Consider the following 24,985-nt stretch of genomic DNA (forward strand, 5'->3'; position numbering starts at 1 on the left):
AGCATGGGACCCTCACAGTCCCACCGGCATCACCTTGTCCTGCAGGACGCAGGCCATGGTGCCAGGACAGCAGAGCCCTGGGGCACTGAGCAGAGCTTCAGGCTCTTCCTCCATGCCCAGTGGCTGATGGGGTCTTCATAACACAGTACCCTCAGCACCAGCTTTTCTTAAGCTTTGGAGGACACAACAGAAGCAGACTTGGGGGTGTTCACTGATGAAAAGCTCAACATGAGGCAGCAATGTGTGCTGGCAGCCCAGAAACCCCCTCTGTCCTGGGCTTCATCCCCAGCAGTGTCAGTAGCAGGGGAGGGAAGGGATTGTCCCCCTCTGCTCTGCCCGGGAGACCCCCCCTGGGGTAAAGCTGGGTCCAGATCTGGGTTCCCCAACACCAGAAGCAGACACAACAGAAGATAAATTTATCTTACTTAAAGATAAATAGCTTTATTAATCTTAAAATAAAGATATTTTAGGTGCCAGGAGCAGAGGGAGAAGCAGCTCAGACATTCCCCCAAAAGCAAAAAAAAAATATATATTTTTTTTATAATTTTTTTCCATCCCTGCTCTGTCCAACACTGCAGAGGGAAACACAGAGCAGAAGGGGCAGGGAGCTTTGAGGAAGGGGCCCAGCTCCAGTCCTGCCCCATGTGGACAGGATACACAGATACACCACCTGTAGCCTGAGCTGTGGCATCTACCCCTGAGCAGCAGAAAGCAAAGCTCTGGTGGGCTCATTCCAGGCATCCCCCACAGCCAGCCCTCGGCTGCTCTTCCTCCACCACAATAGGACATTTGTCAGCTCAGAGCCACATCCCCTGTCCCTGGCTCAGAGCAGGCCCAGGGTCCACCACCCCAAGGGCACTCCATGAGCTCCAGTGAGTCTGAACACAACCAACACACCAAGGTTCAGACAAGACACGGGATCAGCATTTTGATCTCAAGAACCATTTAAAAAAAAAAACCCATGAAGACATGAAGCTCTTGCCCTACCTAGCAGCAAGAGTCCTGCATCCCCTCCTCTGCTCCAAAAAAGCTCTTTCATTTTTTTTTTTTTTAACTCTTTTTCTTTTTCCTTATCATCCCTTGCAGAATTTCGACACCCCATTAAAGCTGTTAATGATGCTGGCTCCTGGCAGCAGAGTCAAACCAAGCCCCAACACTCCCTACGCTCTGTCCACTGCAGCATCTTGCTCCTCCCAGGCACCCAACTCCACCATGGCTGTAAATCCACGTTTCCCCCCACCTCCCTGCAGCCCCCCCGGGTTCTGCTCTCCCGTGGGCACCCACTCAGCTCCAGCACATCCAGCTGCTCCAAGCGGCCATCCCCAGAGCCCCTGGATGCAGGGGGAAGCCCGGGGGAGGGAGGATGCTGCGCAGCCCTTCGGTGTCAGGCTGATGGAGAAAGGAACAGCAGTAGCAGTGAAGCAGAAACGTGCTGTGTTTTTTTCTTAAGACATTATTTAAAGGACTGGAGAGATTTTTTTAAATACTCGACTGCATCACTTCGCAGCCAGCACTGGCTGCCAAGAGGACATTCATGGGGCTGGTTTTTACTATTATTATTAAAAAGACTATTTTCTAATCTTATTTCACAGCCTGTTGGTGGAGAAAGAGCTCCTGTTTGGGTGCCTTCCAGGCGCTCCGGCTGCGCGGGGAGGGGGGGGCAGTTATTCTTTATATAGCCCCCTCCTCCTTCCCCAGCATCCCCAGCCACCCCCCTCGGCCCCCTGGCATCCCCCCAGCTCCGTGCTCCCTGCACCTTTCCAGACCAAGCCAAACTCCTCGCCAAAGCGATCCCAATGGGATCTGGGTACCCACAGCTGTCCCCCTCAGCTCTCGCTCCACACCGAGGTTTCCCCCTCCCCTCCTGCAGGTCACCTCCATGGGACGCAGCCCAGCCCCGGACCCCCCACCCACTGCCTTTCCCACCCACCCCCCCCCAGCTCGCCTCCCAGGCGACCCAATTGGGAAGTAATTAAAAAAAAAAAAATTAAAACCCAAGGAAAAGCAGCAAAGCAAGCGGCGATGTGATGGCACGAGGCGGGGGATGACAGAGCAGCGCCCTGGCTCCCCCCCCCTCCCCGCACCTCCGCACGATGCGGAGCTCAGCCCCGCGTAGCACCCCCCGCCCCGGCTCAGCAGGGGGGATCCGGGAGGGGCCCGGGGGGGACAGGCGAGGGGACATTCAGCCGCCATGGCTGCAAAGCCGCTGCCTGCTCTCCCCCCTCGCCGCCGGAGGGGTCTCCCAGAGCCGCCGGGCGCTCCCCCGGGACCGGCTGCAGCCGTGGGCGGTGCCCGAAGCCCCCCGAGCCCCCCCCTCCGGTCACCCCCGGGCCTCGGCGGGACCCGCCGGGGGGCAGGGCCGGTTCTCCCCGGGCTGCGGGCCCCGACTCTGCCCGGATGACATCAGCGGAGCCCGGAGGATGAAAAAGCAAAACGGGAGCGGGGCGGGGGGCGGCACCGGGGTGGGCAGGGAGGGCCCTGCTGCTCGCAGCACCCCCGCCAAGCGCTGCCCTCCCTCCCACTACCGGCAAAAATAAACATTGGGGGGAAGGTTAATTTTTTTTTTTTTTTTTTTTTTTTCTGCATGGGATCGCTCACAGCCGGTTCGCCACCGCCCTCCCCTCCTTCCCTCTCCGTGCCGCCGGTCACCCGGTACCGAGGGCGATCGGGTCCCGCGGGGCACCGCCAGCCCGGGAGCGGGGAGGGGGGGAACCGGACCGACCAAGGAGGGGACAGGGTGAATGATGGACCCCGCTCCCGCCTCGACATCCCCCGAGGGCCATGGGGGTCGTCCCCGGCCTCCACACCTGCCCGCCCACCCCAGCAGCGGCTGCCGCCTGCACAGCGGCCCCAGGGTGGGGGCTGGGGGGGAGGGCGAGGTGGTGCCGGGGATCCCCGAGCAGAGGCTGAGAAGCTGCCCACCCCCCCAGCCCCCCCATCGCCCCCCACTCACGGCGCGCAGCTCCCCGGTCCGGTCCTTCATCCTGCGCGGCCGCCGGCGCTGCTGCTCCGACCGAGCGGGGAGGGGCGGGAGCCGCACATGCGCGGAGCCGAGCGGAGCGGGGGAGGGCACTGCGGGAGGGCACCCCTGGGGGGCACAGCGGGGGCACCGGGGGTCTGACACCAGGGTTTACATCTTGGGGTTGGGGGCCACGCTTGGGGGGGAAGGCACACTGTGGAATCAGATTTAGGGGGGGGTCGCAGTTGGAGGGGGTCACATCTGGGGAGGGCACCCAGAGGGGAGGAGCACAAAGAATCAGATCTGGAGGGGGCACACGTGGGGGGGCACATCTGGGGGGGGGCGACTTGGGGCCACACAACGGAATGACATCCCGGGGGGGGATCACAGCTGGGAGGGGCACACGAGGAGGTCACACTGTGAGTGTCATCAGGGGGACGTCTGACATTAGGGGCTCAGTTGGGACCTCTCCCCTGTAGGTCTCCCACCTGTGGAATGTCACCTCAGGGTGCTTTTTAGGGTCGTTAAGATGTGGTGTTGGGGAATACGGTTTAGGGGAGAAGTTTGTAGAGCAGGGATGATGGTTGGACTCCATGGTCCCAAGGGTCTTTTCCAACCTGAAAGATTCCATGATTCTCTCCTGGGGGACACACAGCAGGGCAGTCCCAGCTGTAGGATGACTCCTGTGGGTCCCTGGGCAGTGGCAGGGGGTCCAGCAAACACCACAGCTTGGGGGCACCTGCAGGAGGGGCTTGCACTGACCCCTGGGCTGGGGACAGCCAGGACCAGGGCAGGGTCCACCCTGGTGGCCTCCAATCATGGGCTTGCAGGGAGCTGTGAGATGCCAACAGGGCCCAAAGAGCCCCCCTTTCCCAGGGACAGAGCAGGAATTGGACCTCCCAAGCCTGAGGTTCTGGGGCTGCCCTGAGGCCACCTGGGCCATCCCCCGGGCCACTGGCCACAGCCATGGTGGCCCTGGATGTGTCCAACATCCCTGGGGTGCCCCATGCTGGGGTGCACACAATGCAGAGGTTGGGGGTTCCTGCTCCCAGAGCTCCTGGACCAGGGAGAAGCTCCAGAGCCACCAGAGCAGGAGCTGTTTCTACACTGGAATGGCCTTTGGTGTCCTAAAAAAGCATCTGCAGTCAAGCAGGAATGTCAGCAATGGAATCAGCAAAATCCTGATCCCATTCCCTGTGAAATGTTCAGCCATCAAAGCTCAGTGTCTTGAGGAAAACTGCTTCTCCATGGTCTTCCAGGTTTACATCCTGAGCAGATCATCCCTGGAACCAGACCTACATCTCAAGAAGTGGCCCAAGAAAACCTTGCTCAGATTTAAGTGGTTCCATAGACAAATGAAGATGTCTGGATTAAACAGCCACTGGACCCTGACTGATATTAGAGAATGAAGATGATGAGAAGTCATCTCATCAGGATGCACCATCTGACAGGGACATGCCCTGTGTGCCAGTGTCAGAGGAGATGCTCAGAGATTTCCTGTGGGCTTAGCCCGGGGCGCCTGATGAGGCTGGCAGGGACAGGGCTGCAGGATGAGAGCCTGGGCTGTGGGGACCCAGCGGGGCTCCTCTGTCCTGGGCTGCACCTCCTCTACCACCCATAAACGTGGGGCTGGTGAGTTTTGGCTGTTCTTACCTGCAGCCTTCCTCCTGGCTCCACTCTCTGCTGCCCTCAGCTCCAGAACCAGAATGTGGCTTCTCCATCACCTCCAAAGAGCCCTGAACCCTCCATCTGCTCCACCCAGGTGGTGGAATCACCATCCCTGGAAGTATTTAAAAACTGTGTAGATGAGGCACTTGAGGACATGCTCTGGTGGGCGTGGTGAGACAGATATTGATAAATTTATTTTATTTTAGGGGGGGGATGGACATAGTGACAGTTGGACATGGTGATCTTGGAGGTCTTTTCCAACCATGACAATTCTGTGATTCTGTGATCCCAGCAGGCTGGTGCTGGGGCCTGGTGCTAGGTGTGTGAAGGCCTCTTGGTGTCCTGTGAGCAGCCCAGAGCTGTGATGGGGATGACACCCAGGCTGGGGGATGCTGCTCTCAGACTGCATCCTTCATCCTCACACAGCAGGTGAGTGGTCCTCCTGAGAGCTCTAGGGACAGTCTGACACTCCTGCCCATCCTGTTCCCCTCCCTGGGAAGCACAGAATCGCAGAATGCTTTGGGTTGGAAGGGACCTTAAAGACCATCTAGCTCCTGCCATGGACAGGGACACTTCCCACTAGACCAGGTTGCTCCAAGCCTTGTCCAACCTGTGGATTGACCTCCCCCTCCCACCAGTATCTCCCTGAGTTGCTTTGCTGTTGGGCAGAGGAGCTTTACTGCACATCCCACCAACAGGGAGAGTTCCCATCCCCAGGAACAGGGCTGAACTGATGGCAGTGACCCAAGCTCTGTGCATTTCCACAAGAGACATCACCCCCTCTGCTATCACCCCCACAAGCCCACCCATGGCCTGGGCTCCTTCTCCTCGCTCTCTTGTCTTCTCCTCTGTCACTTCCTCCTGGGGAGGCCTGCACACACAAGCCACTCTCCTGGCCACAGCAGTGGGTGTAGAACAGCTGAAATCATGTCTGGTGTCAGCACCTCATTGCTGGAGCCTTGGTACCTTCTCCAGTCATGCTTAGGATCCCCACGGATGGCTCTCAGCGTGTCCCCCACTGCCACAGCCATGCCACCAACCCTGCTGCTGTTTCACACCTTGCCCTGAGGCTGATGCCTCCAGGACCTCCCTCCCTTCCCCCCAGTTCTGCTCCTCTGCCCCACACCAGCCTGGGTCAGGCCCACTCTGCCCATGTGCTTCCATGGAGAGCTGGGACCATGTGGGACAAGGGGCTCCTGCTCCCCCAGGATGTGAAGTGCTTGACACACAGGCACTTATCAGCTCAAAAAAGCAGCTCCTGGCACTCAAAGACAGGGAACAGTCACTTGGGTCTGCCCTGGTGCCTTTGGAGAGCTCTGATATGGGCATGGACACCCCAGCTGGGTGTGCAGGAGCAGGGGCTGATGCATGGAGAGGTCTCTCTGGTGGAGCTCATGTTGGGCAGAGCTGTGCAGGTGCCCAGGACCCATCCCTCTGCTGCACCACTCCTCATCTTTGTGCTGAGCTTCCTTGTTATGGGAAGGGCTCCCTGTACCCACCCCAGCTCTGTGCCCCCAGCACTGGAGGCCTCACTGCTGCAGAGCTGTGTCACCCGAGGATGGTGTCATCCATGGTGGGACATAGAAAGCCACCAGAATACATCAAGGAAAAGCCCATGCCTGGTGTCCTCCCACATGGCAGCAGCTCAGCTCTGCACTGGCCACCAGGAGGGTTTGCTCCCTGCCTCCTGCTGAGGAAAGAGGCTGTTCCCTGGATGGGAACACCTGCCCCATGCTCTCCACACTCACCCAAGGAAGGTGAGAAGGACAAACCCTGCCAGACCCAGCTTTGCATCCTCCTCTCCCACCCGAGCCAGGACACCAGCTCTGTCTGTCCCAGGCCTTAGTCTGTCACCATGCTCAGCATCCTTCCCCTGATGAAGGTGAAGAGCTCATCCCACCTGTCCCCTTGTGGCACCGCTGTGACAACACAGCTCCATGTCACTTGTCACACACACTGCCACTGCTCAGCACTCCGGGCAGATCTCCAGTGCCAGCACCAGGCTGCAGATGGCAGAGGACAGCTGGCAGTGGCAGATTGTCCCTGTCCCACCAAAGCTGGGATCCCTGCTAGCAAGACAGCTCAGCACCTTCCTCCAGACACTAAGCAGGACCATGCATCTCCACCTGAAGCATCCATTTTAGGTAGGTCCCATCAAGAGGCTCCCAAATAAACAATTCACCCCCTCCTAAGCTCCCTGGGGCACCACCAAAGCCACCACTCCCACCCTGCAAGCTTCCCCCTCTGCCACCCAATCCCTGGGGCCATCTCTAGCTCCTCACCTCCAGCAAGGACCACCAGTCCCTGCCAGCATCCAGGGCCCTCCTGCAGCACTGGGTGCCACCACCCCTCTCAAAGGGGCACCAGAGGGGTGCAGCAGCTTTGCTGTGTGGGCAGAGCTGAGATGAGGCACCCAGCAAACCCTCTCCAGCAGCTTCTGGTGCTGGGGACTGGGACAGGGCTGGGAGTGAGCAGCTCCCCAAGAGCCCTGGAGATGCCAGGGCTGGGTGCAGGAGCTCAGAGTGCTCCTCATCCCTCTGCAGGCAACAGAGGCTGCAAGAAAAAGAAGAGACACACTTCACCAGGACCTGCATCTGCAGGACTTGATGTACTCATGAGCCTTCAGGTGAGTCAGGCAGCTGACAGCAACTGGAAATGCAGCACAGAAACCCAAGGAGTCAAACACGCTCCACTTAGACAGGAAAAATCACAAAAAGTGTTCTGAGTGGTGCAGGAGGGGGAAGTTTGCAGCTGATCTGAGATTAATCCTGCTGATCCTGAGGATCTGCAGGAGAGATTGGGCTGCAGCTGCCAAGGGAAGGAAGAACTCAGACATGCACAGGGGGGTCCAGAATTCATCCTCACCAGAAACACAGAGAAAAGGGAGCTCTTGCCCCCCCAGGACCTGACTGTGAGCATGGTGAAGCCCAGAGCTCAGCCAGGGACCTGGTGGCTGCATGAGCTGAGGCTCAGAAGCCACCTGAAGTTGTTCATACATCCTGCAGCTACTGCTGCCCTTCCACAGGCACCATTCCCTCTGCAGGCAGGGGAGAGAGATCCTGGAGCAGCTGCCAGGAGTGAGGATGTGTCAGGGAACAGCCTGGGAAAGCTGCTGAGGGAGGGCAAGGAGCAGAGCCATGGTGTGCAGTCTGAGGGAGACTCAGTGCCAGGAACAGAGGCCAAGTCCTGTGGTACAGCAGACAGGACCCCAGGGCAGGGCTGAGCCATCTGAGGCTGACTACACCCCCTCCAGCCCAGGGACCCCCACCCCAGCACCCCATGGGGGGAACAGCAGTGCCAGGAAAGGAGCATCCATCCATCCATCCATCCATTCATCATCACAAGCAGATCCAGCCAACAAGCTGCAGGTTCCCCCTCCCTGTGGAAGGGGAGAGGAGATGATGCCAATGGGGATCACTCCAGCAGACATTAAAAAATTGCTTTTGAAAAGATGGAATCATCTTCAGTCCCAGGTGTCTGAGCAGCAGGAGGAGGCTTTGCCAACCCTTCTCTGCTTTCACCCTGCCCAGGGAGTAGAAGTCCTGTGTCCCTCCCCAGGCTGTGGTTTTGGCCAGCCCAGGTTGGCAGAGCACCCATCCCACCCAAGCCCTGCACAGCCTGCACCCTCCTGGGGTGTTCCTGCTCAGCCCAGGACCCTGAGGCTGGGGATGGCCCAGGCAGGTGTCCCGGGGTGCAGAGGGGGCAGAGCAGCTTTTATCCTGATAGAATCATAAAATCATCATGGTTGGAAAAGACGTCCAAGGTCATCAAGTCCAACCATCAGCCTTACACCACCTTAACCACTAAATCATCTCCTGAAGCTCCACATCTACCCATTTTTTTATTACCTCCAGGGACAGTGACTCCTGTCACTCACCACTCTTCCAGTGAAGAATTTTTTTCTAGCATCTAATCTGAACCTCCCCTGGTGCAACTTGAACCCATTACCAATAGTGAGGGGCAGGAGCCCAGGTGGGTGCCAAGAGGAAGCAGGACGCAAACCATGACCAAGATTAAACTCCAGACAGGAGTAAAGACACAATTGTATGCAGAGAGGGCTCTGTGTGACACATACACAAAGAAGAAAGAGTCAGAGTGGAAAAGAGGGGGAGAAAGGATGGAGGAGGAGAGGTGAGAAAGGGGCAGAGGGGGGGAATCAAACTCTTGTGAGCACAACTGTGGTGGAATCAGTGCAGACTACAAAGTGTGAGAAGCCTGGGCTGAGTGCTGCCAGCAGCAGCAAGAGGAATGGGCACACACTTGGGTCTGCAGCTCATCTGCTCTCTCAGACCCCCAGTGCCATCTCCAGAGCTGTGTGAGAGCACCACAGCATTCCCAAGGAGAATCCCAGAATCATACAATGGGCTGGGTTGGAAGGGACCTCTGGGATCATCAAGTCCAACCCTTGATCCACTCCCCCTGTGGTTCCCAGCCCATGGCACTGAGTGCCACATCCAGGCTCTTTTGAAATATCTCCAGGGATGGAGAATCCACCCCTTCCCTGGGCAGCCCATTCCAATGCCTGAGCACCCTCTCCAGAAAGAAATTCTTTCTAATGTCCAACCTAAACCTCCCCTGGCACAACTTGAGACCTCTTGTGCCCTCTTGTCTTGCTGAGAGTTGCCTGGGAAAAGAGCCCAACCCCCCCCTGGCTCCAACCTCCTTTCAGGGAGTTGGAGAGAATGATGAGGTCTCCCCTGAGCCTCCTCTTCTCCAGCCTCAACACCCCCAGCTCCCTCAGCCCTTCCTCACAGGACTTGTGCTGGATCCTTTCACCAGCCCAGCTGCCTCCTTTGAACCCGCTCCAGGACCTCAATCTCCTTCCTGAGCAGCAGCAAAGAAGAAAATATCCCAGGCACTGTAACCCTGCAGAGAAACACCAACCAACCCCACACACTCCTCCTCAGGCCTCCTCTGCTCAGCTCCTGCACAACCTGACACTGACAATGGCAGCAACAAAATCCCCCAAACCCCTGTAGGGGATAACCTGTAGTCTCCAGCTTCATGTAAGGAATCGGCTGGACAAATGTCTCTCAGGCTTTATAACACCAAGGTGATGCTACCTGAAGGAAAGCTGGAGAATAGATCTAGATATTCCACCTCCCCCTTTCTGGCTCTCCAAGGCCAGGATAAGCCATGGGAAACTCACTTTTTCTACCTGCCCAAAGGGCCAATCCTCTCATTCTCAGATCTGGAAAGCTTGAAACAAGCTTGAATCACACATCTTCTCTTTCACATATTGCAAAAATCATCCCAACTGTTTTGAAAGTTAATTTTTTATTTTTTAATTGTTTTAAGAAGTTGTGAAGAGAGGAGTTTGATTCTATCAGTCCTTTTGATTATTTGTGTTACTTTAGTCAAGACAGATGAGACTGAAAGGGAAGTACCTCAGGTCTACACAGCATTAGGGTTCACTTTAAAAACCTGCCTGGACCAAAGCAGTGAAATTAAATCAAATGAAACCAATGACTTCCATGCAGGAAATAGGGCACACAGACACTTTTTTGTTGACTGATTCAATGAAGTGTCATTTCACTTGGGTCAGCTGTACTCTGCCTTGCATTGGAATATTGACATTAGCTTTGAGAACAGCTCGAGAAGACAATAAGCATAATAAAAAGGCAGGTGAGGGAGGGTGAAAGGCAACCGGCCCATTGCTTGCATTCCCTGCCAGGAGAGGGCCTGCAGGGACCTTCCACCAAAACTCTGAGCCAGTGGATCCATATAAAATACACTGAGCCCTCAAACAGCCTCCGGTAGCTGTTTCAAATGATCACTTAAACCCCACAGCACAGATAAAACACACCTCTCCCTCCCCAGACACCACACAGAGCCAAGGTTCATCTCTGTAGGACACAACTGCTGCAGCTCCTTCTCCAAGGAGCCATCCCAAACACCTCCTGTCCCTCCCAGTCCCATCAGGAGCTGAGGGCTCTGTCCCTGCTTCTTCACAAGCAGTGGCCAGGGCTGAAGCTGAGCCAAGGAGTTGTCTGTCTGCTGGCAAGAACACAGTGTGAAGTTAGCACAGCCTAAAATCTTCCTCAGTTGAGAGCAAAACCCCTTCCTGGGGTCTGACTTCTTTGGTGGAAAGCTGTTCCCCCAATCAGGTCAATGACTCATTTCCACGTTTTCTTTTTCTGTTTCATTTCCACTGGAATTTCTAATGGCTGCTGATTTGCATCCTGCAAGCCCTGCCAACTGCCAACAGCCTTTTCAGCCTCAGAGCCAACACTTCTGCAATTACCCTTTGTTTGCAGAGTTTATTTAATGAGATGCTCAGAAGGCTCCTTGGGACTCTCAGCTGGCTTCTGCCCCATGCAGACCACATCATTGGTGAGGCTGCTGGATTCAGCCTCAGTCAGTTACCTGCTCAAAAAAACCCAAATTCCCAGCTCTATCCAGCCTGAAAGCAGCAGCAGATAAAGCTGAAACCATCCCCATTGCTGCAGCTGACACAGGGGGGCTGCTGGGGATGCACAGGGACAGCTCAGATCCCTGGGTCCTCCCAGGAGCCTGCAGCAGCACTGCCCACCCTGCTGCCAGCTCCTCCATCCCCTCTGCAGCTCACACCACCCCAGCCCCTTGTCCCACCACCCCCAGCCCCCTGTCCCACAGCTGCTCACACTCTGTCCCTTCCCCTCCTTCCTCCTGCCAAGGTTCACTGCAGGACCCTCTCTTCAGAGCAGAGAGGGGACACTGCTGCCCTCGGGAAATCCTCAGGGCTCCAGGGACACCGCTGGCCTCCCCCTCCACTTGTCCCCAAGGGCCACCTCCTGTTCCATCCCAGCACACCTGGCAGATGCCTGACCCCCATTCCAGACTCCTTGTCAAGCCTGGAGCACGAGCTCTGCACCAAATGCCACTTTAGATTAAAAGACCAGTGACATTTTCATACACGTGTATGGAAATTTGCTACTTTAAATTGTAAAGGGGCAAATTCAGAGAGCTTTTGCTGAAGGTTTTCTCCAGAACATCTTCTGTGACCACCATTTTGTTCTGCCAGGCTCAGGAGGCAGCAGGTATGTGGTGAAAAACTGCTACCAGTGTCTGCCTTTGGAAGAATGGCTGCTGTGTTATGCTTTTTCAGTTTTTGAATTTTGCTCCTGTAAATTTCTGTGAGATTTTACACCATTCAAAATGTTAACAGGCAAAGCCAGTACCATTATGTAAACCTTACTGCATCTCTGTGCAACCTTAACTCTCGATACCCCAAATCCTGCCAGGCAAACGTGCTGAGCAACCAGCACCAGGAAGGAACCTGACCCTTGAATCACAAGAGTCCACTCTCTAGCAGGATCTGCCCTTAGCATCATCTCAATCAGAAAGGTGGTCTTTGTATCTTTGCTGATAAAGAGAATATTCTCTTAACCTTGTAACTCAGTCCTGAAAAAGCTCCAGATCTCTGCTCTTCAGCTCTGAGCGCAACAGAACCACCCAGAGGGAAATGCATCACTGCTCAGCCTGCATGCAATAAACACACAGGGCCATGACGTGAATTATGATTAAAAAAAGAGATAGTGAGGGCTACATAATCCCTGCACGCTTCTCATCCCGGGCACCGAGTGGTTCAGGCTCTGGGAAACGTGACTGTGTCATTAAAGATGTTGACAGCACACACACCTCAACCCCGGGACTGCGGAACCGGGCACACGTCAAAACCCAGAGAGCAGACCTGACTCACACCCAGGACACATCATCCAGCTCCAGGCCAAGGACACTGTGCTCTGCCCAACAGCCCAGGCTGCCTAACACGTGCTGGCAGCCCCTTCCATCCCAAAGAGCAGGCGAAGAAGGTGAGCAAAAATCCTTTTATTATTGAAATTCTCAGGTACATTCAAGCTGCCAAACAGATCTCGGAATTGTAACAAGGTCAAGGAGGAAGCAACCCAGGAGCTTTGGTTTTCCCAGTGAAGGCTGAGACAAGATTAAAATGTCCTTACATTTTGTGAGCGAGAGAGTGAGGAAGACAATGGAGCATCAGGGAAGAGGGGGATGCTGTAACAATCACACACAGCTGAAAAGCTCACCTTTGCTGTGAAAGAGGAAGGTGCAGAGCAAAATCAGGAAAGCCAGCTCCTATTCCATACCCTGCCCAGGAGTTCTAACTTTACACATTCAGACCTGCATCATCTCAGCCTAAGATTTTTCTTCCTATCCCTTGTGCTGGGAGCAGAGGGAAAGAGCACGTGGGAACATGGCTCATGCACAAATAAATCAACAGAGCCCAGTCAGCCTGCAGGAAGCCTCACTCCTGGGAACTAAGGATTGGAACAAAAACAGGGGAAGAAAAACTCTGAGAAAAAAGCAGAAGAAACTGTGTAAAAAGGAGGTACAGGAAGGAATCAGTGCATCCAGAACAATGAACCACAACTCCTATGAGCAGCGTGAAAAGTCCAAAGTTCAGCTGCTGTGCAAATGTTATAATCTGCTCTCATTGTCTCCAAACCATTCAGCCCCAGCCAAAGTTCTGCTACAAACTAAGAAGAACTCATGCTCCCAGCTGTGCTCCTGGACAACGAATCCTCCTGCTCCTCCTGGCAGAGCCAGGAATGTTATGGGTGCAAACAGCAGAAGAGAGAACGTAACCCTTTTCTCCAGTTATCCATCTGCCAAGCACCATCCCTTTGCTTTGATTTCAAACATTACATGTGCCCAGAGAGCTCTCTCTCTAGGAATCAACTTTAAGGCACAAGTGGACGTGTTCATTTTACTATTGACTGGCAGCTACAAATGCTAACAACAACCATCAGCACTGCTCAAGAAGTCATCTACTCATTTCATGAAAACACAAACAGAATTCACTCTTTCCACATCACTCTCTTCTTTAAGAAGAAACCTAAATTTACCAAGTCATGCAGACTTAACATTTCTCTAGTAATAATTCCCTATTCAGCTCCTGAAAAGGTGCTAGAGGGCTCACAGGTCCCCACATCAGTATTTAAGTCTCAGGACTGTGACTCCTGCTAAGAGGAGCTGGTGCTGGGGAGCAGATGCTGAGGGGAGGTGGTTGATCAGGGTTCCTGGGACTGATGCATGGTGGAGGCAGAGGGGCTGATGAGGTCTTTGGGAAGGCTCTCACGTGCTTCCTGCATCCTGCGCCGGGCCCTCTGGAAAGCCTCTACAACAGAGCAGGTGACAGCAAGCCAGAATGCATCAGACAGCCCCAGGGAAGGGAGGAGCCTGTCCAGTGAACATCATCCCTCCTGGAGCAGGAGTTGCACTTTCTGCTACTAAGTTCCACCAACAAAGCACTCGGTCCTTGCTGCTCTCTTCACTTATTTCTAGCACTGTCTTTCCTTTTGCTTAATGGAATCAGAGACAGAGCCTGTGCATCAGAGACAGAGCCTGTGCATCATGCCACAGTCTATGCTGAGGGCCAGCCTGGGCAGCCCAGCCCCAGCTCTGCTCTCACAGAGTGGTTATCCCCTCCTGCCTGCTGACTCCTGAAGTTTCCACCTCAGATCAGAACATTTAACCCCTTGCTATGGACTCAGAGAGCTTCACAGAGGGGTGGAAATTATCCCCACAGTAATGGATTCTCCTAAAATACCCTGCTCACTCTGTAAAAAAGGTTGAAAAAGCGAGTCAAAGTCTTGCCAAGGAGAACAACAGAGAAAGCCCTACCCAAAACATTGTAGACAGAGCTCTGCTGACTGAAGCCTCCAAGCCGGTCCAGTACGCTCTGCATGCGCTGCCTCAGGGCACTGGTTTCCAGAAAGGCTCTGCACAGAAATACAGCAGGAGGTCAGGGCTGTCAAAACACAGCACAAAAGAGAGAACTGGTACTCACTCTGCTGCACACACTTGGACTGCTGCAGGCAGTACAGCCGGAACCTGACGCTCCCCGTTGTCTGGGTGCGAAATCCGAAGCGGCTCAGACGCTCTCCCTGCACAGAGAGCAGGAGCTGGATGGAGGACTCCAGCCAGGACCTGCTGCACCAGGCTGCCCCACGCCTGTGCACACCCAATCCTGGGGCACAGCCTCCCCCTGCCCCACTGCACAAAGCAAGTGAGGTCAGAAGGGCAGGAGGCTCCAGGCACTGCCCAGGACAGGACCTCAGCACCAGCAACTGAGGGTGCAGTAACTGTGTCAGGGCTCATTCACACACAGAGCTGCTGCTTGCTCCTTACCCCAGCAAACACCACTCCAGCTTTTTTAAGAATACAAATTTTTTGCCTTCCTCATCGACTGCTTGCTTCAGGAAACTGTTCTGGGCACAGTACAGCCCAGATTCCTCCCAGAAACAAAGAAAAAAGTCTATAGCTGGCAACAAAACCCAATGTGACACTTTCTGGTCAGGGACAGGACAAGCAGAGGAAGCTTTGTCTTATCAAGGCTTCGGTCCACCCACCCCTCCAAGTTTCACAGACCTCAGGAAGCAGAGAGCTCTGCCTCAGAGTTTGCCTATTCCTCTTTCCATGCTCCCCAAGTCAGAAGACATTTCTTTCGTCAGAAGGACAGGACCACCATCCTTGTTCAAATCTAGTCCAGGTTTTGCACAGACATCTGAAGCTGAGAGTGCCATCTCCTGTCTCCCAGCAAGAGCAAAGCCCTGGAGCTGAGCCCACCTTGAAGGTTGATGGTATCCTGGCATAGGTTATGTCCTCCAGCTCAGGAGAACCCCCGATGAAAAATCTCCTCAGCTCAGCGACTGTGCCCAGCTCCACGGGGCGCCAGGTAGGGATGGTGAGCACGTGGAGACCTGACCCAGGACAAGAGGACATCTCAGCAGCTACACCAAGAATCTATTCAGAGAGGCAGAGGACAGCATGGCAGATGGATACCTGCTGACCCAAACCCCAGCAGGCTGCAAATGGAAACACAGCACGGGGTCTCTGTAACACCTCCCAGTGAGTCACCCCACACAGTACCCTCTGCCCAGCAGCAGCATCTCCTCACTACATGTGTCACAGGATAGCTCTGACCCTCAGATCCCATGTGAGGCAGAGGTGGCTACTGCTATAAGAAAGCTGGATGTGTAGCATCCCCTCAGGGCCTTATCACATGAGGTTTTCTGATGGAACTGCCAAAGGAGCAAGGACAGCACCACGATGCACCTCAACAAGGCAGAATGGTGCAGGATGCACCAAATCCTTCCTTGCTGCTCCACAGAGAGCTAAATATCCCCTTCAGTAGCCAAAGGATTCAGCCTTCGAGCTGAAACCATTCAACCCATCCTCCCAGACAACTAAAATCATGCCCTCAGGATGTTTTACCTGGAGATGCTGGCAGCACCAAGGAACCATACCCTTCAACACGATACCTCTGCCAGAAATCCAGGGAAAGGACCTCGAAGTAGAGAACAGGCCACTGTGGCAGACTGTCTGCAAGAAGGGAAGCACATCACAACTTTGTGAGGGAGACTATCAAAAAAAAAAAAAGCTAAACACCCAGCTCTGCTGGTAGGAATGAATTCCTTTCTGTGCTTCTCCTACAGTGACTAACCTAGAGGTACAGGTGATTATTTACCCCAGCAAGAGGAAAACCCTGAGATTTGAGGATGGAAACAGAATTATTGACAAGATGTTAAACATATGGGAAGGTTCTTTGTTTTGACAGCAAGTGCAAACTGGTTCTTAATTATAATGGAGCAGAGAAGCACTTTTGTGAATAAGAAGAGGAACCTTTTCACCTCTGACCTTACCTATACTATTGGGGGATTATTAACTCGGATTCTCCTACGGGTTTCCAAGCATTTCTTTTTTTTTTTTTTTTTTTCACAGTGAAACAAATGAATTGTATTTATTCTAGGCGGAAAATTCATTAAAGTTGGCTGAATACCCAAATCCAACATGGATGCTAGATTTAAACAGCAAGGCATGTCACATAGCTGCCCCTAGCAACTGCAATCCAAAGAGCAGTGGTGATGGTGAGGAGCAGCAGCAGTGTGGTGAAGCAGCAGGAACAGGCAGCAGAGAAGCCCAGCTTAAAACAGAGCTGGAAGTTCCAAAGTGACATGAACTATACAAAGATTATACAGGTCACTGAGCGTGTCTACACACATAAGACTCAGCAGAGTTTTTGTTGTGTACAAAAAAGCTGCCTGTTCTTTCTGGCTCTGTGCAGAGCACCAGACATGACAACACAGCACACCAGGCATTTGCAGACAGACAAGCTGAGATCCAAGCAGTTTTGCAACTGGATAAAGCCTGGAAGCAGAGCAACACCAATGAATCACAGAATTGTGTTGGTTGGCAAAGATCCTTAAGATCACGAGATCCAACCCAGCACTGCCAAGGCCACCACTAACCCCATGTCCCTCAGCACCACATCTCCACAGCTTCAAAATCCCTTCAGGGCTGGGGACTCCACCACACAACCACCAGTGCTAATGCATTGCTGGGCAGGGCAAATACAGGATGTGTCCTGAGGCTGTGTGGTGACAGGGGGGACATTTGCTGAAGGAGCAACATTTCCCTTTGTCTAAATGTGTCCTTTCCTCTTGCTGAGTGGCAGCACTGAGCCTGACAGCACGATGCCTGCACTGTGAGCAAAGGAATGCAGAGCTACACACTCCAGAGCAAGAAGGAACCACACCTTCTGATTCATCTCCTTGGGTGAAAAACATCTCCAAAGTGAAGGGGTAGCAGAAGTGTGCCACCTGATCCTAGAAAAGGAAGAGGACAGAGATCAGATCCCTAGTGAATTCATCAGTCACTGCAGGGAAAAAAAGAACTAAGGGAAAACAGGTAACAACATCTTAACATAATCAATCACATCCCACTAACAAACACCTCACTGCAGGATTGACCTGCACATGCCCCCAGGTGCCATGTTGATGGAATTGGCCACTAAAAATAATGAAAAAGGAAAAAGAGTAAAACATCTCAACTGATAATTCAGCTGGTTGCATAACTACCCCACTACCACGATCCTTACAAAAGCCAAATAGATACAGTGACATTACACAAATGTTGTACAGTAATTATTTTTGTAATATGCAAACTAGCTGACATAAAGTCACCAAAAACCTGATAAAATTCAAATTCTGTCCTACAAAGCTGGAGACAGTAACAGAACCAAGCTCCCAGATAGAAGGAGGGTTTGTTTTGAGAAATCAATTTAGAGACTGTGTCCATTGCTGCCCCAGGCAAACCAGAACAACATTTTGTTAACTGAGCATCTGAGAACACAAAAAGCAAAGCTCCAAAGGCAATAATCAGCCAGAAGGAGGAAAAAAAGTGAGGTTCCAGAAACTGCTCTGAAGCAGTTTTATTCAGTCTCACTTTATTAGGACACAGTGGCACTCTGAAAAATGGCATGTACAGCCAGAATGAGGAGAATCCCAAACATGCTCTGCCCTTGAAAGGAGCTCTCAAGACAGGACCTTTGCTGAACATGTCTGCAGTTTGTTACACACATTCCATGCCTGTTCACAGCACTCTGCAAGCCTCAGAGAGTCCTTACCCAGCCCACTGTCTTGGTGGCACAGGTCTGTGTCACTCCTGATAGCTGCTGGGAGGCAGGGCTTGACCACTCTGGGAGAAGAGAAGGTGAGCAGAGTGGTGAATGCTTTGGGTGGGAGGGAGGACCCTCAAACCAGAGCTCAAAGCAGATCTGTCAGTCCCAGGTGACTGGGGTAAGATTACACCACCCACACTGATTCTCCCTAGATGTGTCCCACCCAGTCCTCTTCCAGGCAATGGCTGCTCCCCAAAATGCACTGAGCTGTCAATAAAAAGCACCAACTCCATCTCAAGATAAAAGTAGAACCTTCTACACATAAAGTAGCTAAGTCTATGACAAATGTCAGGATATAACCAGGGAGGGAAGCCAAGAGGCAGAGACACAGCTTCAGGGGAATTAAACATGCAGCAGGATGTGCACGCAAGTGCTGGGAAGCTTATTTAGCTGTCAAAATCTACAATGTTTGTGTCAGCACAAACCATGAGAACCTGATGGTGAGCACTGTCATCAGACAAGGGCACTGCTGAGATGAAGAAGACAGGAAAGCTGCTCTCCACTGTATAAGGAATGAACTTTGGGCAGGCTGCTGGGCTGGTGAAGGAGCCAATGGACACAAGAAGATGCCACCTTCTCCCAGCCATGAGTTCAGTTCAAACAATGAGTCCTGCATTTTTAGCTCTGAAGATCTCTGTCTAGATCTCAGCCCCCACCCTCACTTTTACTGACTTTCAGCAGAGCTGACCTAATGGACCAGCCAAAATTTGCTTCATTCCCAAACCTGCTGTGACAAGGCTGGGGATGGGAATACGTACGGTCAGGCAGCTCCAGGAAGAAATGAACATAGAGGTTGTCATACTCATAGCCTTGGGCTGAAACTGAGAAGAGAAAAAGAACTTCAGCTGCTCACTTCCACACAAACTCCTCCAGCACTCACTGCAGGCTTTTGAGAGAGCCAACACCAATAACCTCAGGGACACAACCAGTTACTGCTGGAAGCTGGAGAAAGCCAAGGTATTCAAAGCAACAGAACATGACCCTCAGAGCAGATTCCTTCTGTAGACTCATCCTATCTCCATATCAGTGACCAGGTTATGGAGGTCACACATTTAATTTGCTTTCTTTGCTATAATCACAAGTAACTTCCCAATGTGCTCTCATTTCTCCAGATCTGTGTCTTCCTAGAGCAGCTGCAGCATTTGTAACCTCCAGGCTGTAAATGCCAGCCAAGGAGTCAGACTGCAAAAATAGGGGAGGAGTAGGAGGAAGAAAAGAACTCCAGGGAGAAAATCACCTACTCTGGACCAGCTTTTGATCCAAGAATCCCTGGACCCTTCACAGCCTCAGCCATCCCAGCAGCCCCAGGTTTGCCCCTGCAGTTACTGGTCAGAACAAGGACTCACCTATTTCCCCATTCACAAAAAGTCTCAGAGTACCAGGGAGAGTCTGTAAGGAGGAGCAGACAAAGGAAAGCTCAGTGACCTCTGGTGGGGCCTCACAGAATCCCCTCCTGACAGTGTCTAACACAGACATTTCACAGACATTTGTACATAAACGATTTGCTCAGGTAGGAGCCACATCTTCCCACATCACTTCCCAGAACTGAGCAGTCCCTCTGGAGGGGAACTCCACCCTCTCCCTCTGGAGAGAGGGGCTGCTGAGAGACCACATTCCTCGTCTGCAGGACCTTACTGCTCTGTAAATAGTTCTCTTACAGGCTTCCAAGATCATATACAATACAGCCACTTGCAGAAACCATAGTCCTGTTTCTCAGAGTCTTCCTGCACTTGACTAAGGTGGGGGGAGTGGAGGAAGCAGCACAGAAAGAGCCAAGATGCTCTAGTGAAGTACAGCAAACTTGGCCAACAAGATCTGAGCAGAAAAGTGAGTGAGAAGGGAAACTGCACGAGTTTGGGAGTGGGAAGGACTGTTTACTAAAGTGGCACATAGATGTGTCTGACATTCAAGAAGTTAACAGCAATGATTATCCCAAAAGACATAAGCCCTCCACTCTTCCTAAAGTCTTATTTATAGTCACAGACCTTCAGCTAAGACATGCAGCCTCCCAGAGACTGCAGTGCTCAGCATGCTCTGCTGCTGGTCCCTCAGACACAGGATGGGCCCACTGCAGCCTGTCCCCTGTGTGTCAGTTCTGTTGGAAACTTTAGGGTAAAAGCTGCCAACCCTTGAGGACAAAACAGTCTGAAAACTGTGGTCCCAACAGCAGCCATGCCAGGCAGGTCAAGAGCCTCCCAAGGCAGCAGGACTCAGGTTAGGATACTCACAGTTTCAAATTCTGAGCCTACAAGACCACTGAGATATTCCTTGTGCCGACTGTAAAGCTGAAAACACAGACCAAGGAGATTAGAAAAAGTGTGTTGTGATGATGTATGTTGTTAATTTTTACAAAAACAAGAAAAAAAATAGAACTGAAACCAAATGTAAGTTGTTGACAGGCTCAGCATACACGGGGGTTTAATTGTTATTGCAGTTATAGGGAATATATGAATGTAATAGAACAAAGATGCATCAAGGCTGACACTGCACTGAACTTCAGCTTCAGAGCAGACCAGAGAAAAGAGCAATCTAAGGGAAAAAGCAGCTTTGAAAAACCAGATCTGGTACTGGACAATGCCTGTACCTAAAGTAAGGCATAAAGCAGTCAGGAGTATTTGTTGGAGTTCTCAAGTTATTGGGTATGATGAGGCTCACTGCCAGTGACATTCATTTTGACAACTTTAGGTGTCTACAGCACTAACAATTAAATCCCCAAGAGGGTCTGAGCTCCCTCTGTCAAATCAGAACTGCTCCACAGGAAGAGTGGGGGTTGGTCCTTACATCTCTGAACAGACACTGCTCACGTTCCTCCTCCTCTGGCTGCACTGGGGCAGACACATTCTCAATGGTGTATTTCCACACCTCTGGCTTCTCTCCTTCCAGCTTGATCCTGCAGAGCCCCAAAACACACAGGGAAAACTCCTCCATTTCACAGAAACACAGAATTGTCACAGCTGGAAAAGACTTCTAAGATCACCACATCCAACTGTCAACATCCCCCCCCCCCAGATAAAATACAAAAATCAATATCTGTATCAGCCACCAGAGCATGTCCTGAAGTGCCTCATGGGTGTGGTTTTCAAGTATTTCCAAGGACCCCCTGGGCATTTCACAGAGATGAGGCACAGGCAGCAATAGCACCATCTGTGCCCTCCACATGCAGCAGCCCCCAGCTCTGGGCAGGCACTGCCCACCCACCCCTCCCCTCCAGGTGCCCCAAGGACTCAGAAAGGAGACTCCCTCGTGCCCAGCAGAACCTGTAACCCCAGGGACTGCCACCAAAGCCCCACACAACACACACACAGTGACAGTGAGCACAGGTACACAATAATTTGTCTTATGAATCTCTGGAATAAAATTAATTAATAGCCCTCAATTGAAGTCAGGCCTTAAAGGTGCCCAGGACAGAAGCACTTCAGCCCTCTGTGACAGTCCCAAAGCACAGTCACACAGCCCTCTGTGACAGTCCCACAGAGGCACCAGCACTGCCCCACTCACCTGTAAGCTTCTTTGGTGCCAGTGAAGTCAGGCTTCACTGTGATCACCCCATTGCCATCCACCTTGATTGTGCAAAGAACATGTTCATACTCCCTGTGACCAAGCCTAGGAAGACAGCAAGAGAGCCCACGTGGAGGATATGGACACTCTCTTGCTCTGGAACAGCAGAGGTAAAGGCACACGTGGGGGTAGAGAAGGGAAGGAGCACACCCATACATTCTGACATTAGTGTAAGGAGCCTTTAGGAGGGATACACCCAGTTACCTCCCAACTGAGGAAAGAGGCAGAAAGACATAGCAGGCCTGAGTTACTGAGCTCTTGGAATTCTCTCCTCTTAACTAATGAAAGAAACAGGAGAGTTGAGTGAGGAGGGAAGATGGGTTTCCTCTGCGGAAATGAGGGATTTTACTTACTTCCCATAGGGTCCCAGATCCCCCATGATGTACATGGTCTGGACAGGAGTGTTAATCACATGGTTGTTCTTTATAAATTCCTCTGAGGGTTCCCAGGTGATGACTTTTGACTTCAGAGAACTTGCTTCTCTGTCAACAACAGAACAGCACAAGTCACAGCTCAGCCCAGCACAGGCAGCACCAAACCCCCCACCACCAGAAGTCAAACTGAGGAGTCCCACATGGGACACAACTCAAGCCACCCAATTCCACACACCAGGCTGCTCTGCAGCTGGGGCAGCAGCACCAGGACACCTGCATTACAACCTCCAGGCACCATTCTGCACTCACATGGGCCTACGGTCTTGTCTTCTCCTCCTGACATTGGCCATCCTCTCTGCCAGGTAGGATGGCACCTCCTGCTCTGAGTCTGTTACCTTCTGACAGTGCTGCAAGAGAGAAACAGCTGGGAAGCAGATCACTTCAACAGGACAGCTTTCCCAAATACAGGTCCACTCTTGAAGAGAGAACCCTTCCAGACACACACACACATGCACAAACTGCTGCAAGACTGTGGATTTCACTTGCTGTGCTCTTGGCAAAGTACAGCTCAGCTTCACCCAGGAAGTTACCTACAGAGTGACACTGAAGCCAAGCCCCTGCAGGCTGTCACTGCCCCTGGTTCCAAAGCAGGGAGATCTCATCCCAGCCTGGGGCACGAGCTGAGCCAGCTCTGCACTGTGTCCTCCTGCATACCCGGGAGCTGGGCTTCTGCATGGCCAGGAACTGGGCAGTGCTCCCTCCCCTTTAGTCCTGGTGGCTTTGACAGGCAGTGCAGCACAGACTGCGTGTGCCTGAGGGCTGGTACCTCCTCCAGGTTGGTGAATCTGTCGTGGTCAGTGTAGGTGAAGATGCGGCGGTTCTGTCGGCCCCCGGCCCTCCCCAGCCTCCTGATCTCCTCCTGGTACTGACGCTCCAGTGGGGTCTGGCAGGCTGACTGCTTCTGGTAAAGATCCACCTCAAACTGAGAGCACCACAGATCAAACACAGGAGCTGCCTCTCACTGGCACTCAGAGACACACCTGAGATTTCCAAAGCCACCACACAGACAGACAAGATCCCTTGGGAACCACAGATGGATTTCACTTGGGGCCTTAAAGCTCACCCAGTGCCACCCCTGCCATGGTCAGGGACCCCTCCCCCAGCCCAGGGTGCTCCAAGCCCCATCCAACCTTCAACACTGCCAGGGATGGGGCAGCCACAGCTTCTCTGGGAAACCTGGGACAGGGGATCAGCACCCTCACACTGAAGTATTTTTTCCTAACATCTCCTCTCAGTCTCCCCTCTTCCAGTTCAAAACCCATCCCTCCAGGCCCTTGTCCCCAGTCCCTCCCCAGCTTTCCTGGAGCCCCTTCAGGCACTGGAAGGTGCTCTAAGGTCTCCCCATTGCAGCCTTCTCTTCTCCAGGCTGAACACCCCCAACTCCCTCCCCCTGGCTCCAGAGCTGCTCCAGTCCTAAGCCAACATCCTCTCTGGACTTGTTCCAACAGCTCCGTGTCCTTCTGGTGTTGGGGACGCCAGATCTGGACCCAGCTTTACCCCACGGGGTCTCCCCAGAGCAGAGCAGAAGGGGACAATGCCCTGCTGCTGACACTGCTGGGGATGCAGCCCAGGACAGGGGGGTTTCTGGGCTCAGGGTTGAGGTTCTCATCACCCAACACCCCCAAGTCCTTCTCCTCTTAGGGTTGCTCTCCATCCATTCACCACCCAGTCTTGGGACTGCTCCCATTCAAGTGCAGGACCTTGCACTTGGCCCTGTTGGACTCCCTGCAGTTCAGTGCCATTGAAACACCCCGAACTCAGACAGGGCTGCAGCACCACGCCGGCAGCACCCACCCCCGGGAGGGGCTCGGGCCGAGCATCTCACCCGGGAGCAGGAGACCCTACAGGGAAGCGCGGCAGGAGGGCTCCTTAGGGGGACAGAAACCCCAAGGTTTCTGGGGTTCACCCCGGCCCGCACCCACCTGGCTGAAGAGCTTCTCCTGCCACCCCACCTCTGCCTCCTCCTCCTCCTCGTCCGGGGGCTGCCGGGCACCTGCGGGAGAGCCTCCGGTCACCCCCGGCGCCGCTGCCCCCGCTCCCCCCGGGCTCCCCACGTACCCTTCTGCGGTTGCTCTGCCAGAGCCAGCGCCTCGGGGCCTCCCGGGCCGGACAGCGCTGGCGGAGCCTCCGGCAGCAGGGGCCCGGCCGAGGTGACCCGCTGGATGCGGACCCTGTGTGGGAGGAGGAAGGGTCACGGCGGTCCGGGACAGTACTGGGGCCGTGCCGGGACAATGCCGGGGAAGTACCGGGGCAATGCCGGGGCCCGGTCCGAGCGCTCACCGGAGGCGGAGGTTGCGGACGGGATCGCGGGAGCGATAAACGGCGCCGGCAGCGCCCGCGGCCCAAAGCGGCTCCGCCATGGCCGCGATTCGCGCCTCACCATGGAGACGGCGCGGCACAGCGCCCCCACGCGGCCGGAGGGCCCCGCCCCGCCCGCGCTTCTCCCCCGCGCGTGTCCGTGGCCCCCGGGAGCCGTCCCGCCCGCCCCGCCCCGCGCCCTCCCGCACCTCCCCCCGCACCCTCCCCGCATCTCCCGCACCCCACCCGTTCCCCCCTCCCACGCGGGGCCGCCGAGATCTCTGCGTGCGGGGGGATCCCGCCCCGCATCCCGCCACCGGTGCGTGCCCGCGGTCTCCGCGCTCGCACGGCACTCCGCTCACCCGCGGTGTGAGCCCCGCAGCCCCGTGTCCGTGCTGAGGGGGGGACACACGCGCTGCGGGGCCCCGGCACGGAGCTCCAGGACAAAACCTGTGAGGAGCCGAGCGCCTTTCCCTGGGTCATTCCCTGCCCCTTCCCCAAGATTTGGACAATTGGCTGCCGGGGAACGGGGTGCCCAGAGGGGCGGGGAGGGGACTCCATCCCTGGAAACATTCCAGACCCGGCTGGATGGGGCTGTGAGCACCC

At 54.0% G+C, this 24,985-nt stretch overlaps 2 protein-coding genes across 7 annotated transcripts in view; both read right to left on the reverse strand.

Moving 5' to 3' along the window:
* Window positions 1–3,048, reverse strand: part of STX1A (syntaxin 1A) — a 70,000-nt gene extending 66,952 nt beyond the window's left edge. The window contains exon 1 of one of the 2 annotated variants that reach the window (XR_011730199.1): window positions 2,954–3,026. Coding sequence is in view for 1 of the 2 variants with exons in the window: in XM_071765664.1 (XP_071621765.1) it covers window positions 2,954–2,983 (30 nt within the window). In the remaining variant the exon portion in view is untranslated. Of the gene's footprint in view, window positions 1–2,953 lie in introns of both variants that reach the window. The other variant, XM_071765664.1, reaches the window with a different exon arrangement.
* Window positions 3,049–12,421: 9,373 nt separating this feature from the next.
* On the reverse strand, window positions 12,422–24,490 carry MKS1 (MKS transition zone complex subunit 1). 5 transcript variants are annotated; one of them, XR_011730142.1, is made up of 18 exons: window positions 24,362–24,490; window positions 24,140–24,252; window positions 24,004–24,074; window positions 22,848–23,003; window positions 22,331–22,428; window positions 22,001–22,129; window positions 21,588–21,692; window positions 20,871–20,979; window positions 20,318–20,374; window positions 19,436–19,478; window positions 18,848–18,910; window positions 18,036–18,106; window positions 17,166–17,235; window positions 15,845–15,952; window positions 15,197–15,330; window positions 14,418–14,514; window positions 14,252–14,349; window positions 12,422–13,745 (listed from the first exon to the last, which is right to left on the reverse strand). XR_011730142.1 is itself a non-coding variant. In XM_071765359.1 (18 exons), exons 1-18 carry the CDS (start codon window positions 24,439–24,441, stop codon window positions 13,639–13,641), a joined length of 1,695 nt encoding a protein of 564 aa, XP_071621460.1. In that variant the 5' UTR covers window positions 24,442–24,490; the 3' UTR covers window positions 12,422–13,638. The 5 variants fall into 5 exon arrangements, 4 of the variants coding, with proteins under 4 accessions (XP_071621460.1, XP_071621459.1, XP_071621461.1 ...); XM_071765359.1 differs by having other exon boundaries at window positions 14,432–14,514; XM_071765358.1 differs by having other exon boundaries at window positions 14,252–14,514.
* Window positions 24,491–24,985: the final 495 nt, after the last annotated feature.

This window comes from Heliangelus exortis, chromosome 21 (genome assembly GCF_036169615.1).
Source record: "Heliangelus exortis chromosome 21, bHelExo1.hap1, whole genome shotgun sequence".
NCBI lineage: Eukaryota > Metazoa > Chordata > Aves > Apodiformes > Trochilidae > Heliangelus > Heliangelus exortis.